This window comes from Egretta garzetta, unplaced genomic scaffold, assembly GCF_000687185.1.
Source record: "Egretta garzetta isolate BGI_Z169 unplaced genomic scaffold, ASM68718v1 scaffold768, whole genome shotgun sequence".
Lineage (NCBI taxonomy): Eukaryota > Metazoa > Chordata > Aves > Pelecaniformes > Ardeidae > Egretta > Egretta garzetta.
The window spans coordinates 830,324-843,728 of NW_009260594.1; the positions used below are offsets into that span (position 1 = coordinate 830,324).

The 13,405-nt window shown below is 37.6% G+C and overlaps 1 protein-coding gene across 1 annotated transcript in view; it reads left to right on the forward strand.

The window, feature by feature from the left end:
• Nucleotides 1-348: 348 nt before the first annotated feature.
• Nucleotides 349-13,405, forward strand: part of SCP2 (sterol carrier protein 2) — a 23,118-nt gene continuing 10,061 nt past the window's right edge. Inside the window, exons 1-10 of the mRNA XM_035900215.1 lie at nt 349-782; nt 1,531-1,582; nt 2,128-2,199; nt 5,986-6,117; nt 7,071-7,135; nt 8,206-8,332; nt 9,218-9,281; nt 9,539-9,625; nt 10,239-10,389; nt 11,283-11,437. Coding sequence (XP_035756108.1) covers nt 1,567-1,582; nt 2,128-2,199; nt 5,986-6,117; nt 7,071-7,135; nt 8,206-8,332; nt 9,218-9,281; nt 9,539-9,625; nt 10,239-10,389; nt 11,283-11,437 — 869 coding nt within the window. The 5' untranslated portion in view covers nt 349-782; nt 1,531-1,566. The remainder of the gene's footprint in view (nt 783-1,530; nt 1,583-2,127; nt 2,200-5,985; nt 6,118-7,070; nt 7,136-8,205; nt 8,333-9,217; nt 9,282-9,538; nt 9,626-10,238; nt 10,390-11,282; nt 11,438-13,405) is intronic.

Sequence of the window (13,405 nt, forward strand, 5' to 3'; positions counted from 1 at the left end):
CGCTCGTCGTGCCTTGCTGTGGCGAGGCACTCGGTGGCCAGCACAGAGTTCACACGGCGTGGCACGCTTTCAAGGATGAACAAAACCTAAGCGAACCTTTTGGTGGATGAAACTTAAGATGACTTTGATGTTTGCTAGAGTAGTCAGAAAAAAACACACACTTCTTAAATAACTTTTCTTTTTGTCGTTGTTGATGCCTGAGTATTCCTCCAGCATGGGATGTGATAATGGAGGAAATAAAAGGTACAAGACTTCATTCTGTTAATTCTGTTTATTGGATCACAGAATGTAGTTTTGGAAGTTACTGGACCTCACCTTAAACTCATTTGTTGCTCAAGGAAGGAGCAATAGTGGGAAGAGACAACTAAAACTTGTCAGACACCATATTGTGTCTTAAGCATTTTATTACAAAGTCTTTTAGGATTGTGTCCTTCATCTTTTTTTAATCTTGATGTAATGTCTGCTAAAAATTGGTATACCTTCTCAAAACAACCATCCGTGTCTCCTGTGTGTGGAACTGACAGTTACACAGACCATGCCTATCGCTTGCAACAGTGGATCATCTCAGTTACTAGTTTAGTGTGATTTGAGGAATTGACAATACTCTCTTTCACTCTTTGTAAGAGCGATTGATGTTATTTGGGCTAACAGACTTTTATAATGATTAATTCACTGACTGATTTTTCTTATGACCTTCAGTATGAAGGTTCTCTGTCTAAATTAAGGAAAGGAGGCACTACAGAAAGTACAACTAAGTGTTGTGAAAGACTGGAGTTGGGGAGGTAAGCATAAGGAGGTAGCAAATTAACTTTTATATACTAACAGCAAATGTCAAATCACTTGTAGAATTCTAAGTAGTTAGCATGAGGATTTTTTTAGCAGAGACACTCTTTGTAAATGAGTGAAACATGCAAAACACATGTATTTGTTGGTGAACTCTAATGAGTCATACTACAAAGAAAACAGAAATACCACCACTACTACAATGGTGAGGGGTAAGGTACGATATGATTTGTAACAAAGTGGTATAAGGCTTGGGAAAGGGAGGATTATGTAGAATTAACTTCTGTACAAAGAGCAAGCGTTTTCATGTTGCTGATAGGAGTACAATAAAGTAAAGAGGATGGGAGGTATTTATCAAACCCTTAATGAAGATCGTCATGTATTATAATAAATCGGTGAAGATGACAGTTATTATCTGTCCCACCCACAGGCTTTGAACGTTGTTATTGTCCCTCTCCATACAAGTAAAGGATCTTCTTTAAGACTGAGCAGAAATGGTCTTCAGCTTCCATAAAACTGCACTGTTTTCTGGTTTTAGCCATCACAGGGTTTGGCAGTAGCACTTGGGAATTGTGCAGATTTTGTGCATGTACTTTTGGGTCAATTAAGTTGTTTGCATTACTTAAAACCCATTGTTCACAAACCTGTTGCTAAGTTAAATTCTTTAAATGTACCAATTTGAGCAAAGAATGTATTAAATCTCACTGTGATTTGTTCTTGGGGTTTTTTCTCCTTTTTTCTTGTCAGTTCACAAGACCTGAGGATGGCATTGATTATCCTGACATGGTGAAGGAGGCAGGTAATAATAAAGGAAAGATTAGTTTGCTTGCTGGCACTTACTCTAAGTTTTACAGTTAATCTTTTTATTATACATATGAAGGAACAGCTACTGTTCAGTAAATAGGTGCATATAAGAAGCAAATCTAAAACTGATAAAAAAGAACACTTTTAAAAAAAATCCATAACTGACCCGGTCAACTCAATACCTTCCAGTACTGAAGGACAGCTTAAAATTGAATTGGACACTTAAATAATTTCATACCTACTTACATTATTCAAGCATACTTTCACTGGGACAAACAACCTCTGTGCATGACCACAGAATTGACTGAAAGTTTCTGATAAAGGAGCTTGTTCAGAACTCTAAATACTGCAAAATTGTCCTGATGAGATTTAAGATGCAAGACTATATTAACCATTCCCATTGTATAATAAGGAATTTTTACATCACGCTTTTTTTTGTGAATGCATGAATCCTACATGCTACTCTAGGTGTGCTTGTTATGGTTGTGAGAGCTGCTTTTCCCTGCTCCTCCCCCCTTCAACTTTAAAACTTTTTTTCAGGCCAGAAGGCTTTAGCTGATGCCGGGATTCCTTATTCAGCAGTAGAGCAGGCATGTGTGGGTTATGTTTTTGGTAAGTAATGTCATTTGTTTGGGATGTGACATTTGGAGACATCTGTGTGGATACAGTATGGAGGATCCCATCAATTTCAGGTTATAATATTTAATCGTGTCAGTTCAGAACTGTTTCAAACTCTTAAAATTACTGTTTTTAGTGATCACAGATCTATGTCTGTTTATCTGTGGAGTTTGCAGTTCTAGTCATTGGTATGGGAAGACTGCCATAATTTTATGCCTTGCAAATGTGTTGTATACAAGTAGCTCTTTGAGCAAGATCAGGTGGTATATTTATTCAAGTGGTAAAAAACTTATGTATTATAATGTTTATGGCAATAGACTTGAAAATGCTTTTATTTTTTTTGTATAGTGCTGTGTGTATACTAAAATGGATATGCTTGTTTATCCACTGCTCTTGAGTTGAAGATGCTTGCTAGGGGTATTTTGGGGACACTGTGTCCTTGCACTTTCAGCCCAAGAGAACATAAGAGATATCTACTTGGACTCAATTCTAAGTGATAGATGAGATCTACTCTGAGAGGTTCATAACTATTTTAATCCTATGGACATACATAGAAACATAACCATGGTTTACTGTACTACATAAGATTATTGAGAGGACATGCATTTGTATGGCTCCAGAATAATGCTTCACACCTGATGTAGACAAAACTGAGGTGTTTACATACTGACATGGTGCTGCTCTGCCTTCTTTACCAGCAGGACCCTTGTTGTGGTTTAACCCCAGTTGGCAACTAAGCCCAACTCAGTCACTCACTGCCTCCTCCCTTCCCACACATCTCTTCCCCCCGGTGGGATGGGGGAGAGAATCTGAAGGGTAAAAGTGAGAGAACTCATGGGTTGAGATAAAGGCAGTTCAACAGGTAAAGCAAAAGCTGCGCAGACAAGCAAAGTAAAACAAGGAATTCATTCACTGCTTCCCACCGGCAGGCAGGTGTTCAGCCATCCCCAGGAAAGCAGGGCTCCATCACATGTAACAGTGACTTGGGAAGACAAACGCCATCACTCTGAACATCCCCCTCTTCCTCCTTCTTCCCTCAGATTTATATGCTGAGCATGATGTCATATAGTCTGGAATATCCCTTTGGTCAGTTGGGGTCAGCTGTCCTGGCTGTGCCCTTTCCCAGCTTCTTGAGCCCCCCAGGCTACTCGCTGGTAGGGTGGGATGAGAAGCAGAAAAGGCCTTGACTCTGTGTAAGCCTGGCTCAGCAGTAACTAAAACATGCCTGTATTATCAATGCTGTTTTCAGCACAAATTCAAAACACAGCCCCATGCTAGCTACTATGAAGAAAATTAACTCTATCCCAGCCCAAACCAGCACATTCTCCACCCCTTATTCCATACCATTTACATCACACTATCCAATAGGTTCTCACTAACCCCTACCCCCTTTCCCATCCTTAGATATAATACACAGATATCATTTCCTTAGTCTGTGGACTACACCTGTAAAACATCTGCAAAATGTGCATTGAATTCATTTAGTCCATGACTTTGGGCTCCATCTGTTATGCTGCTCACTCAGGACAGGAGAGGTGGTGTGTTGTGTGGAATTACTGGGCACCTAAGCCAGCTCAGGTCACTGTTGCACTTGCACTGCTTCTTGTAAGGCTTGTCCTCCACTGGTTCAGGTGGTTCCTGCTATAGTAATTCCCATAACATGCAACTTAAATCATGGGTTGCAACAATTTAAAGGTATTTCTATTATAATCTTCACTCCAGGTCCCTTTGGGCCAGGTTATAGGGTTTAACATTGCGATGAACTTCTCCCCTTGCTTATTGCCTGGCTAGCAACAAGGGGTTCCTGCTATAGTAATTCCCATAACATGCAACTCAAATCCTGGGTTGCAACAGTTTAAAGGTATTTCCATTATAATCTCCACCCCTGGTCCTTTTGGACCTGACCATTGTGTTGAACATTGCAATGAACCCACACACACACACATACCTTGCCCCTGCTCTGGCTTAGACTGATCCCCAGACTGCAGTCCCTTAGGGTTGTACCTGCTCCAACTTATCTGTGGAGCCTTGATCTGTGAGCCGCAGTCTCCCCAGGAGCATACCTGCTGTGGCATAGACTTCTCCACAGCCACAGTTGCTTTGAGGTTCACCTGTTCCAGTGTGACCTTATCGTTGGGCCACAGTCCCTTCAGAGGTACACCTGTTGTGACACAAACATAACCATGGCCACAGATGCTTTGAGATGTTTCTGCTCTGGTGTGGACTTCTGCACAGCTACAGACGTTTCAGGGTATCCTGCTCCCACATGGACTTACCCACAGGTCACAGTCCCTTCGACTTGAGTTCACACTGGAGTTCCAGCCTGTCCAGTACAGCAGCACAGAAACAGCAGCAATGTCCTCATCATCTGCCAGCCCAGGCGCGTGGCCATGGCTGTTGCCAAATGTTCCCAGGCACAGTATAGTAAGATGATAAGTAGTGAAAGCAAAAAGCAGCCACTAATGAGCACTAGACTCTAATGTACAGTAAGGCAAGCAAGCCCCATGGCAAGCACGGAAGCCTGCTGATTAATAGCTAAACAGCAATAACAGCTATAAATTTGATCTAGCACATTCCAATCAAATCTGTTGTCATCTCAAACCCTTCGAGCCCCACACTAGGTGCCAAAAAGGACTGTTGTGTTTTAACTCTAGCTAGCAACTAAGCACCATACAGCTGCTCACTCATTCCCCCTGTGGTGGGATGAGGAGGGAATCCAAAGAGTAAAAGTGAGAAGACTTGTGGGTTGAGATAAAGGCAGTTTAACAAGTAAAGCAGAAGCTGCACAGTCAAGCAAAGTAAAACAAGGAATTCATTCACTGCTTCCCACCGGCAGGCGGGTGTTCAGCCATCCCCAGGAAAGCAGGGCTCCATCACACGTAACGGTGACTTGGGAAAACAAACGCCATCACTCTGAACATCCCCCCCTTCTTCTTCCCCCAGATTTATATGCTGAGCATGATGTCGTATGGTCTGGAATATCCCTTTGGTCAGTTGGGGTCAGCTGTCCTGGCTGTGCCCTCTCCCAGCTTCTTGAGCCCCCCAGGCTACTCGCTGGTAGGGTGGGATGAGAAGCAGAAAAGGCCTTGACTCTGTGTAAGCCTGGCTCAGCAGTAACTAAAACATCCCTGTATTATCAACACTGTTTTCAGCACAAATTCAAAACACAGCCCCATCTACTATGAAGATAATTAACTCTACCACAGCCCAAACCAGCACAACCCTTAAACAGATTTCTAGTAGACACCCTCAGCAGAAGCTTTTAACTTGCAGTCACTGCTTATTGTAGTGAGAGGAGATGGTGTTAAATGGCTGGTTTGAACCTTTTCCTGTCACTCTAATTCACAGATGTCTGATGTATTTCTCAAAGCAGTCAAAATCAGATTTGTATCATGGAGAAATCTGTTCCCATTCCAAAGAGAGTTTTCCATTTACTTTCTTCCTGATTCTCTATTAATTTAAGACTCTACTATGGCAACTGAAGTAGGGTCAGTTAGCTGTGATAGCAGCTTCCAAGCCACTCTGTTCTGACCAGTTACCTTCTGTTAATCCATGGTCTGTTATCACAGAAGCAGGACAAAGTTCTGTTTTTAAAATCTGTTTATTTTCATCTTGTTTCTGAGGTTCTTGTACTGCGGGTACTTGAGAGACATACCCAAGATGACAATTCAAAAGTTCAAGTTTGCAGTTTAAGTGGTAACATTGCACATAGATAGTGGGATTTCTTTTTGCTAGTGAAGTTTGAGTATGTACCTTATTTTAATGTGTCTCTGTATAAAGGTGAGTCAACCAGTGGACAACGGGCTATCTATCATAGTTTGGGTTTAACTGGCATTCCTATCATTAATGTCAACAACAACTGTGCTACTGGATCAACTGCTTTGTTCATGGCCAGACAACTAATAGAAGGAGGTGAGTTGTTTTGCTCTGGGGCAGGGTAATACATATTCTCTATTTCGATAAATATAACTAGGATGAAGAACTGGACTAGTGAATGTGTGAATACTCTTGAGTTGTAAATGTCCTATCCTAAGAGGCAGAATTGGTTTTCTGCCTCACTCAGCTAAAAAGGTTGGTCAGTTGTATATGCAAATATAAGACCAAGCACTTAAAAGAGTAAAGCTGTCACTATGAACTAGAGCATTATATGTGCACCAAAGAGACCATGTCTGTGATGCAGTAGGATGGTGTATATGGATATAAATGGCCTTTCCTGTGTCATAAGCTGTATGAACCTAGTAAGTAGTGAGCTGGCTAAGTTTTTTCTGGAAGAATTGTTTGCAGTAGTGCAGAACGAGTTGTATTACAGTATTGCAAGACACTAGATTCTGCAGGTTGAGAAGGAAAGAAGAATCTGCTAAAAAAATTAGATTTTTTTTTTTCTTTTTTTTTTTTTAACTTGAAGTTAACACAAGTGTTTGACTAACACATTTTTGGAAGGGGGGGGAAGAGAGTAATGCATTGTGACAGACTGCTTTGAATTGACAGATGAGCATTTCCTTCTATTTCTGCAGTTCCTTTGTGGACTTTGATACTTTCTTGCACCTCAATGCTGATGTTTCTGTAATGAAAACTATAGTAACATTCTGTATGATTATTCTAGTATCTGTAGCAGACACATACGTGCTTGGTCATCTAAGATAATTGCTGTCAAACAGTTTAAAAATAAACCCAAACCTCATAATGCTCTCTCATTCTTCAGTATCAATATGTTTGTATCAATACCATTCCCATCCCAATTTGACTCTTTCAAAAACAAAGGCTGCTAGGTGTTTATGTATATTTCTTGTAATTGAATGGTTGTTAGTACATAATGTCATTTATAATTACATTGTGTTTTAAATAGCCACAAATTTTATTTTAAGGTTTGGCAGATTGCGTTCTGGCTCTTGGCTTTGAGAGGATGGCAAAAGGATCCCTTCGTGCAGGTGTAAGTGTCTGAAACACTTCATACATTTTATTGTATTTGTAGATGAAATACATCTCATCCTCTGAGACATATTCTCATAAATACCCAGTTGCTTTAAGATGTTGCTATAGGTGATTACAAAATTTTGATTTTGTATTTTGATTTTGATCATTATTTTGATCCATAGAAACTTTTAATGAGTTTTACAATTCTGATTGCAGCTATGATATATAAATTTTGTATGGAAAATTTTAGAATTAATTTTATGTAGTATGTCATGCTTTTAGTATTTTGCCAAGAATATGCTAAAGGCAGGGTTAATAGGGAATAATGAAAATACCAGATAGAATACTGAAGCATTGAGCAATTGAAGTGTCTTTCTCAAAATGATACATCATATCAAAGAAAGAGTCTGGGTCTTCTGCCTTTTAGCTTGATGCTTACTCAGTTGACCAGATAACACACTTTCCCAAAAGCTAAAGGCTTCTGTAAACCTTTCTTTGTTGTCTCTTTGTTTTTACTGGAGAATTGTGTATGTGGGTTGTTTGTATTTTGCCTTATGGCAAGCAATATTAGAGCCCATATGTCATTTAACTACAGAACTGCCAAATTTGGTAACTTATGCAGAGATTTGGGTGAGAAATGTTAAATTTAACCACTGATTGAAATGAGTAAGAGTTATCTTTAACGTGCTTTACGATACTTCATCTAAGCTTCGTTGAAAACATTAATACAGTATTAATTTTATAACTTGGCACTACATTAACTATATGATTTTAAACGGAGGTGAAAAATACCTGGAGTCCTCTGCTGAAAATAGTGACGGATAGAAATCACATAGGAGTGGTCCTTGCCATGACTCAGTGTGGTGATTATAATGCTAAACATTTTCTGCTTATTTACTCTTTCTTATAGTTGGGAAATTATGAATGATTCAAAACATGTCACTGAAGTGCAACAATACTGACCAGTGGAATTGTTAAAATATCAGAAAAACCGCTATTTTGCTTGAAATCCATGGCACTTCTGTGGTGATGTTGTAAAGAAAAGGAAATTATGACTTGCTTTATAACTATTTATCTTCTTTTTAGCATTCTAACAGAACTGATCCAATGGACAAACATTTGGAAGTTATGATAAATAAATATGGTTTATCAAGTGCTCCATTAGCACCTCAGATATTTGCAAGTGCTGGCAAAGAATATATGGAGAAATATGGTATGTTAAAATACATTTTTTCATTGGCCTTTTTTAAAGAAGTGATTTAAAAAATATATATAATAGGGTTTAGTTTTTAAAAACTGTTAGCATTCAGTGTCCTTTCTTTTACCCAAGTACTACAACTGCAATATCTACGGCTAACATGTACGAAAACACATTTGGATAAATAATTATCTACAGAAAAGTTGGTGATGTGTAGTCAAACAAAACCATCAGGAGACAAAATTAAGGCTGTGATGCAGAGTGTCTGGTAATCATGCTAATGGTATAGTTTGGACCTTCCATAAGCTCTGGGCAATAAGGTTGCATAACTTCCTGCATTTTTTCCTTGTGTCTTAGGATGGGTAGATAGGCTTAGGACTGAGCTGTTTGACAAAACTTTTCAGGTATTTGATTCAATATATAGTACTAGATTGCTGTCACTGCCATTTCTTACCCTCTCACCAGACAAGGGAATTGGCTCCAAGGTAATAGGCTGGCCTGTTGAGCATCTTTTATTTGCACTTAGTTTTAGACTAGTATATGGAAAAATTTTAGACTTGGACTCCAGTATTTCACTGCAGCTGTTTTGCACTGATAGGAAAAATGAGCATTCAAGTTTCAGCAATATAATAATACCTCAAATAAAATGCACTTATTTTCTGTATTTTTACGTTAGTAAGTGTTAAATATCCAAGTAGGATGTTCTGTTAGCTAAAACTCAACCATGTTTAATAGTCTTTATCTAATTTTTAGATGTAAGTTGAGTTCTAAGGATAGCCTTATAACAATGAGTTTCTTGTAAAGATACTTCTAAAGGTCAAATTCACAATATTTAAAATGCTATGTTAGCACTGTTTGGGTAAACAAAGTATTTCAAGAGAGCTTTCTTTCCCCTTCCAGGGACAAATCCAGAATACTTTGCAAAAATTGCATGGAAGAATCATACCCATTCAACTAAAAACCCGTGAGTAATGTACTCTACCTCTATACTGAACATATGTTGCTGTTAAAAAAATAATGCAAAACTGAGTATTATTTTTATAAATACTTTGCAGGGTATATTCTTTATTACAGAATGAGAATTATACCCAGCATAAATTCTACATCCAGTGTCTTATACTTTGTAGAAACAGCTCTAAAGCTGCTTAATAGTATGATATTAGGATGTCTACTGCTAAGGGCTGTGCTAAAACTAAGATGGCATCTCTATGTTTTTCTTAGGTATTCCCAGTTCCAAAAGGAGTACACATTAGATGAAGTTCTGCAGTCCCGCAAAATTTTTGAATTCTTGACTGTCTTACAGTGTTGGTAAGGAGAGGACTTAGCATTGTGAAATAAATCTTGATGTTAAGACAAATATGGTAGGACATTTATTTAAATAAAAGTCTGCTTGTATGTAAATTAAAATTTACAGATTATTTTAAGTAAAACTTCTTATAAATAAAACAAATGTGGAATCTCTGTCTGGACCAAACCCTATCTAGATACTTGTTCACAGTATCATACAGTAAGCTGAAGTATGTTTTGTACTTTGGGGCTTTCGCGTCTTTTGTGTCTTTTACCAGTGCACATCCATTGCTGTTAAGTGTTAATTCTTCTCTTCAGCCTTTCCTGTACCCTTCTGAAAGACTTGTTGTTAATAATGTTTATAGCCAAGTAGAAGCTTTGATTTTTTTCCAAATTGAAAAACCTTAATGATAAGTTTCTTTTTTGATGTCATGCTTTTCAAATGTCTGTTATAAATGTTACTGAAAGTGTCCAGCAAATACCGATGGAATTTATAGTTTCAGTGGCATCAGCCAAAGAAAGTGGTTTTTCGTTTGGCCTTTTTTGGTTTTTGTGTTTGTATTAAAGGATAATTCTATGAAAGATTCACATTACTGACTGAGAATAATGACATAATTATTTTTCTTTTAACCAGTCCAACATCAAACGGTGCTGCAGCTGCAATTTTGAGTAGTGAGGAGTTTGTAAAAAGGCATAAGTTGCAGTCAAAAGCTGTGGAAATTCTAGCCCAGGTGATGGTTACTGATTATCCAAGCACATTTGAAGAAAACAGCTGTATTAAGATGGTAGGTTTACAATTCTGTATTCCGTGATACCCCTCAGGGTTTCTTTTTTAATACCTGCAAGTCCTGATGGTGATACCGTAGACATTTCCATGTCAGTAAGCAAACAAATTATACTTTGTGGTGAATGTAAAGGTAATTTAATTTGGGCAGGTGGAGTAAGCAGAGTATAGTTATGGAATAACAGCAAGAAATTTATAAACAGGCTATCAAAAACCTAGTTTTCAACAAATAATTTAAAGGCCACTTTTTAAATAATTCGAACAGCAAGAAACACATTTCTTTAATTTTTCTGTTTATGAGAGTGGTGACACTTAAAACAATTTTACTTATGTCAGTGTAATACTGAAGCTGAAATAACCCATTGGGTATAGTCATGATTACTTAAGTAGAATGAAGGGAAAGACGTGAACTGCAAAATTTGGATCCCACAGCAAATTGACTAAAATAATTTGATGTAAATTAAACCATTAGAATACCCAATAGTTTCTACTCTAGTCCTGTTCTGTCTAGGTTTCAAATACAATTCTAGTCAGGTGGCTGACAGAAAAAGGTAGCAAGACAGTTTGAGGATTTGATTCAAGGCTGTTGGTCTGTGTCATGCAGAGGAGCAATTTGGCTTGTGAGCAAGGTTGAGAAAATAGAGGGTATTCCCCAGAAAAGTTTCCACATGCCAACAATGAGATTTGGAATGTATTTCTTTCTATACAATTCATACTGTATGAATATTAAATGCTGTGATATGTGATGCATTAAAATAAATTAGAATGCCACCTCCTGCAGGTTACTTTCACTTACAGAATATACAGAAGCATGTTTAAAATGAAGTGTAGAAATGAAATTGCTAGCTATGTTTCTTTAATGATATTTTAACGTACAATTTCTTCTGGCTGCAGGCTGGCTATGATATGACTAAAAAAGCTGCAGAAAAATGTTTTGAAAAAGCAGGCCTAAAACCTACAGATGTCAATGTGATCGAACTTCATGACTGTTTCTCAGTTAATGAGTTCATTACCTACGAAGCTCTGGGACTCTGTCCAGAAGGTAATTGCATCCTTGTTTTATTGAAATGGAAAGTATTAAAAGTATCTTTTTATCTGTTCATATAATTAGAACTTTGAGTTGTCTACTGGACAGATCTTCTATATTTGAAAATCTTATTAGCTAACCTCATAAAAGGGAAAAGCAAGTTACCACTGTAGTAACATAAGCAAGACCTGCAAACTGTAGAATTAGATTAACAAATTAGTGTGTTACTGTGATTTCTGAAGAAATATACAAGGCAAATTAAAGCGTTGGACAACTATGAGAAATCATATGGGTAGCTTGTGCAGGGATGGCTCTTTTAAGCAAGCAGAGCCAGGAAATTAAGGCCTCCTGTGAGCTTTCTCAGTATGATGCCCCTTTTTCAGGGCTATATACTTATGTGCCCCAAGATTTCCCTTCATCTTTCTATTTCCTTTTAAGAAGATAAAAATCAGACAAGAATTACCTTTAGAGGGCCTTACCAAGTTACTTATCTTTGATCCAACTTTTTTTTTTTACATCTTGAAACATCTTTGCCTTTGAAAATACAGAGTTGTTGGCAAGTTGTGAACATGCCTCTAAAGTCAACTGTATAACGATGCACAATCTGTCCAGATTAGTTTAATTTGATTGAAATGAGTGGATTTACAACAGGTTAAATGGCAGTGGAGTTTAGTTCTCTGTCAAATCATTCAAATTTTCTACTAAAGAGGTTTTTGTTTGATTTCAAATAAATCATGCATTGAACTGCTACTTCTGTATATGATATATTTAAACTCTAAATGTATTCTTGCTGTGCATAAATAATCATCTGATGTACTCTTTCTCTAATTTGTTTTTAACTAATTTGAGAAAATATCATACTCAGTCACTAGATGGTGTATTGTATTAAGTCTAAGCTTTCTCACTGAAGCGGAGTTCGTAGATCTTCAGGAAGACTTTTTATGTGTTTGTAGATCTTCAAATATTTGCCTTTGAATGCTTGCTTGTTACTGTTGTCTTTGCTGTGTTTTTATGGTATCTGCAGTAAAAATGGTAAATGTTTGACATTATTTAAATAGGTACATTAAGCTTTTTAAGCTTCTTTCCTTTGAAGATACAGAAGAATCCTGATGGTACTTGTCTATTTCATCAATAAGTCTTGTGTGTGGTAATTTAATGCAATTCCTACCACCTTTCAGTCAGTCTGACCTTACTAGTAAGTGAAACTTACCTGGGAACAGTAGACTAATTAGACATAGAGATTAGTGAAATGGCATAAACCACATTGTGGATTTAGATGTGCAAGACTAACCTGCTATTCTCATTTAATGGCAGAAGCAAGTTATAAGTACAGGAAAGGTGGCAGATCTTTTTTAGACTTTGATGTTAATAGTGTAGGCTGAAAAAGCTGCTACAATAATAAAAGAGTAAGGGACTGGTTAAAGGGGAGAACTGTCTGCTGAAGGCATGGGAACTAATAGTCTGGAAAGCTAAGCAATTCTAAGCATTAGTCTTATGAGTGGTTGTATTTACTATCTTAATGGCTTAATGCAGCCCAGGGTACCGTTAGCCTTCTTTGTGGCAAGGGCTCATGTTCAGCCTGGTGTTCACCAGGACCTGGGGTCCTGGGGGTCACAAATTATGACTAACCCCTCTTTTACGAAAAACATAATTATCACTGCAATTTCATTAATGAAATAATAATGAACAGCATTATATCAACTATATCATAATACTGTATATCAACAAAACAGCAAATTTAAAAAAGCTTTTGTATCAAAGGCTAGCCCTTTTACTTCTTTTCCATGTTGCTCTTTCTCCAGTAGCATAAGCAAGTCTCATTAATGTAGTTTGGCTAATTTCAATCTGTCCTTTGCAAAATCTGTGGTGCAGTATTTCCTAGGTTTTGACTGACATGCAGCATCTTTAGTAAGTGACAGTAGACGTGAAAAATCACTGAAAACTGAAAAAGGAACATTTTTGTTTTGTAACTGCTGTTTTCTAGGAAGAG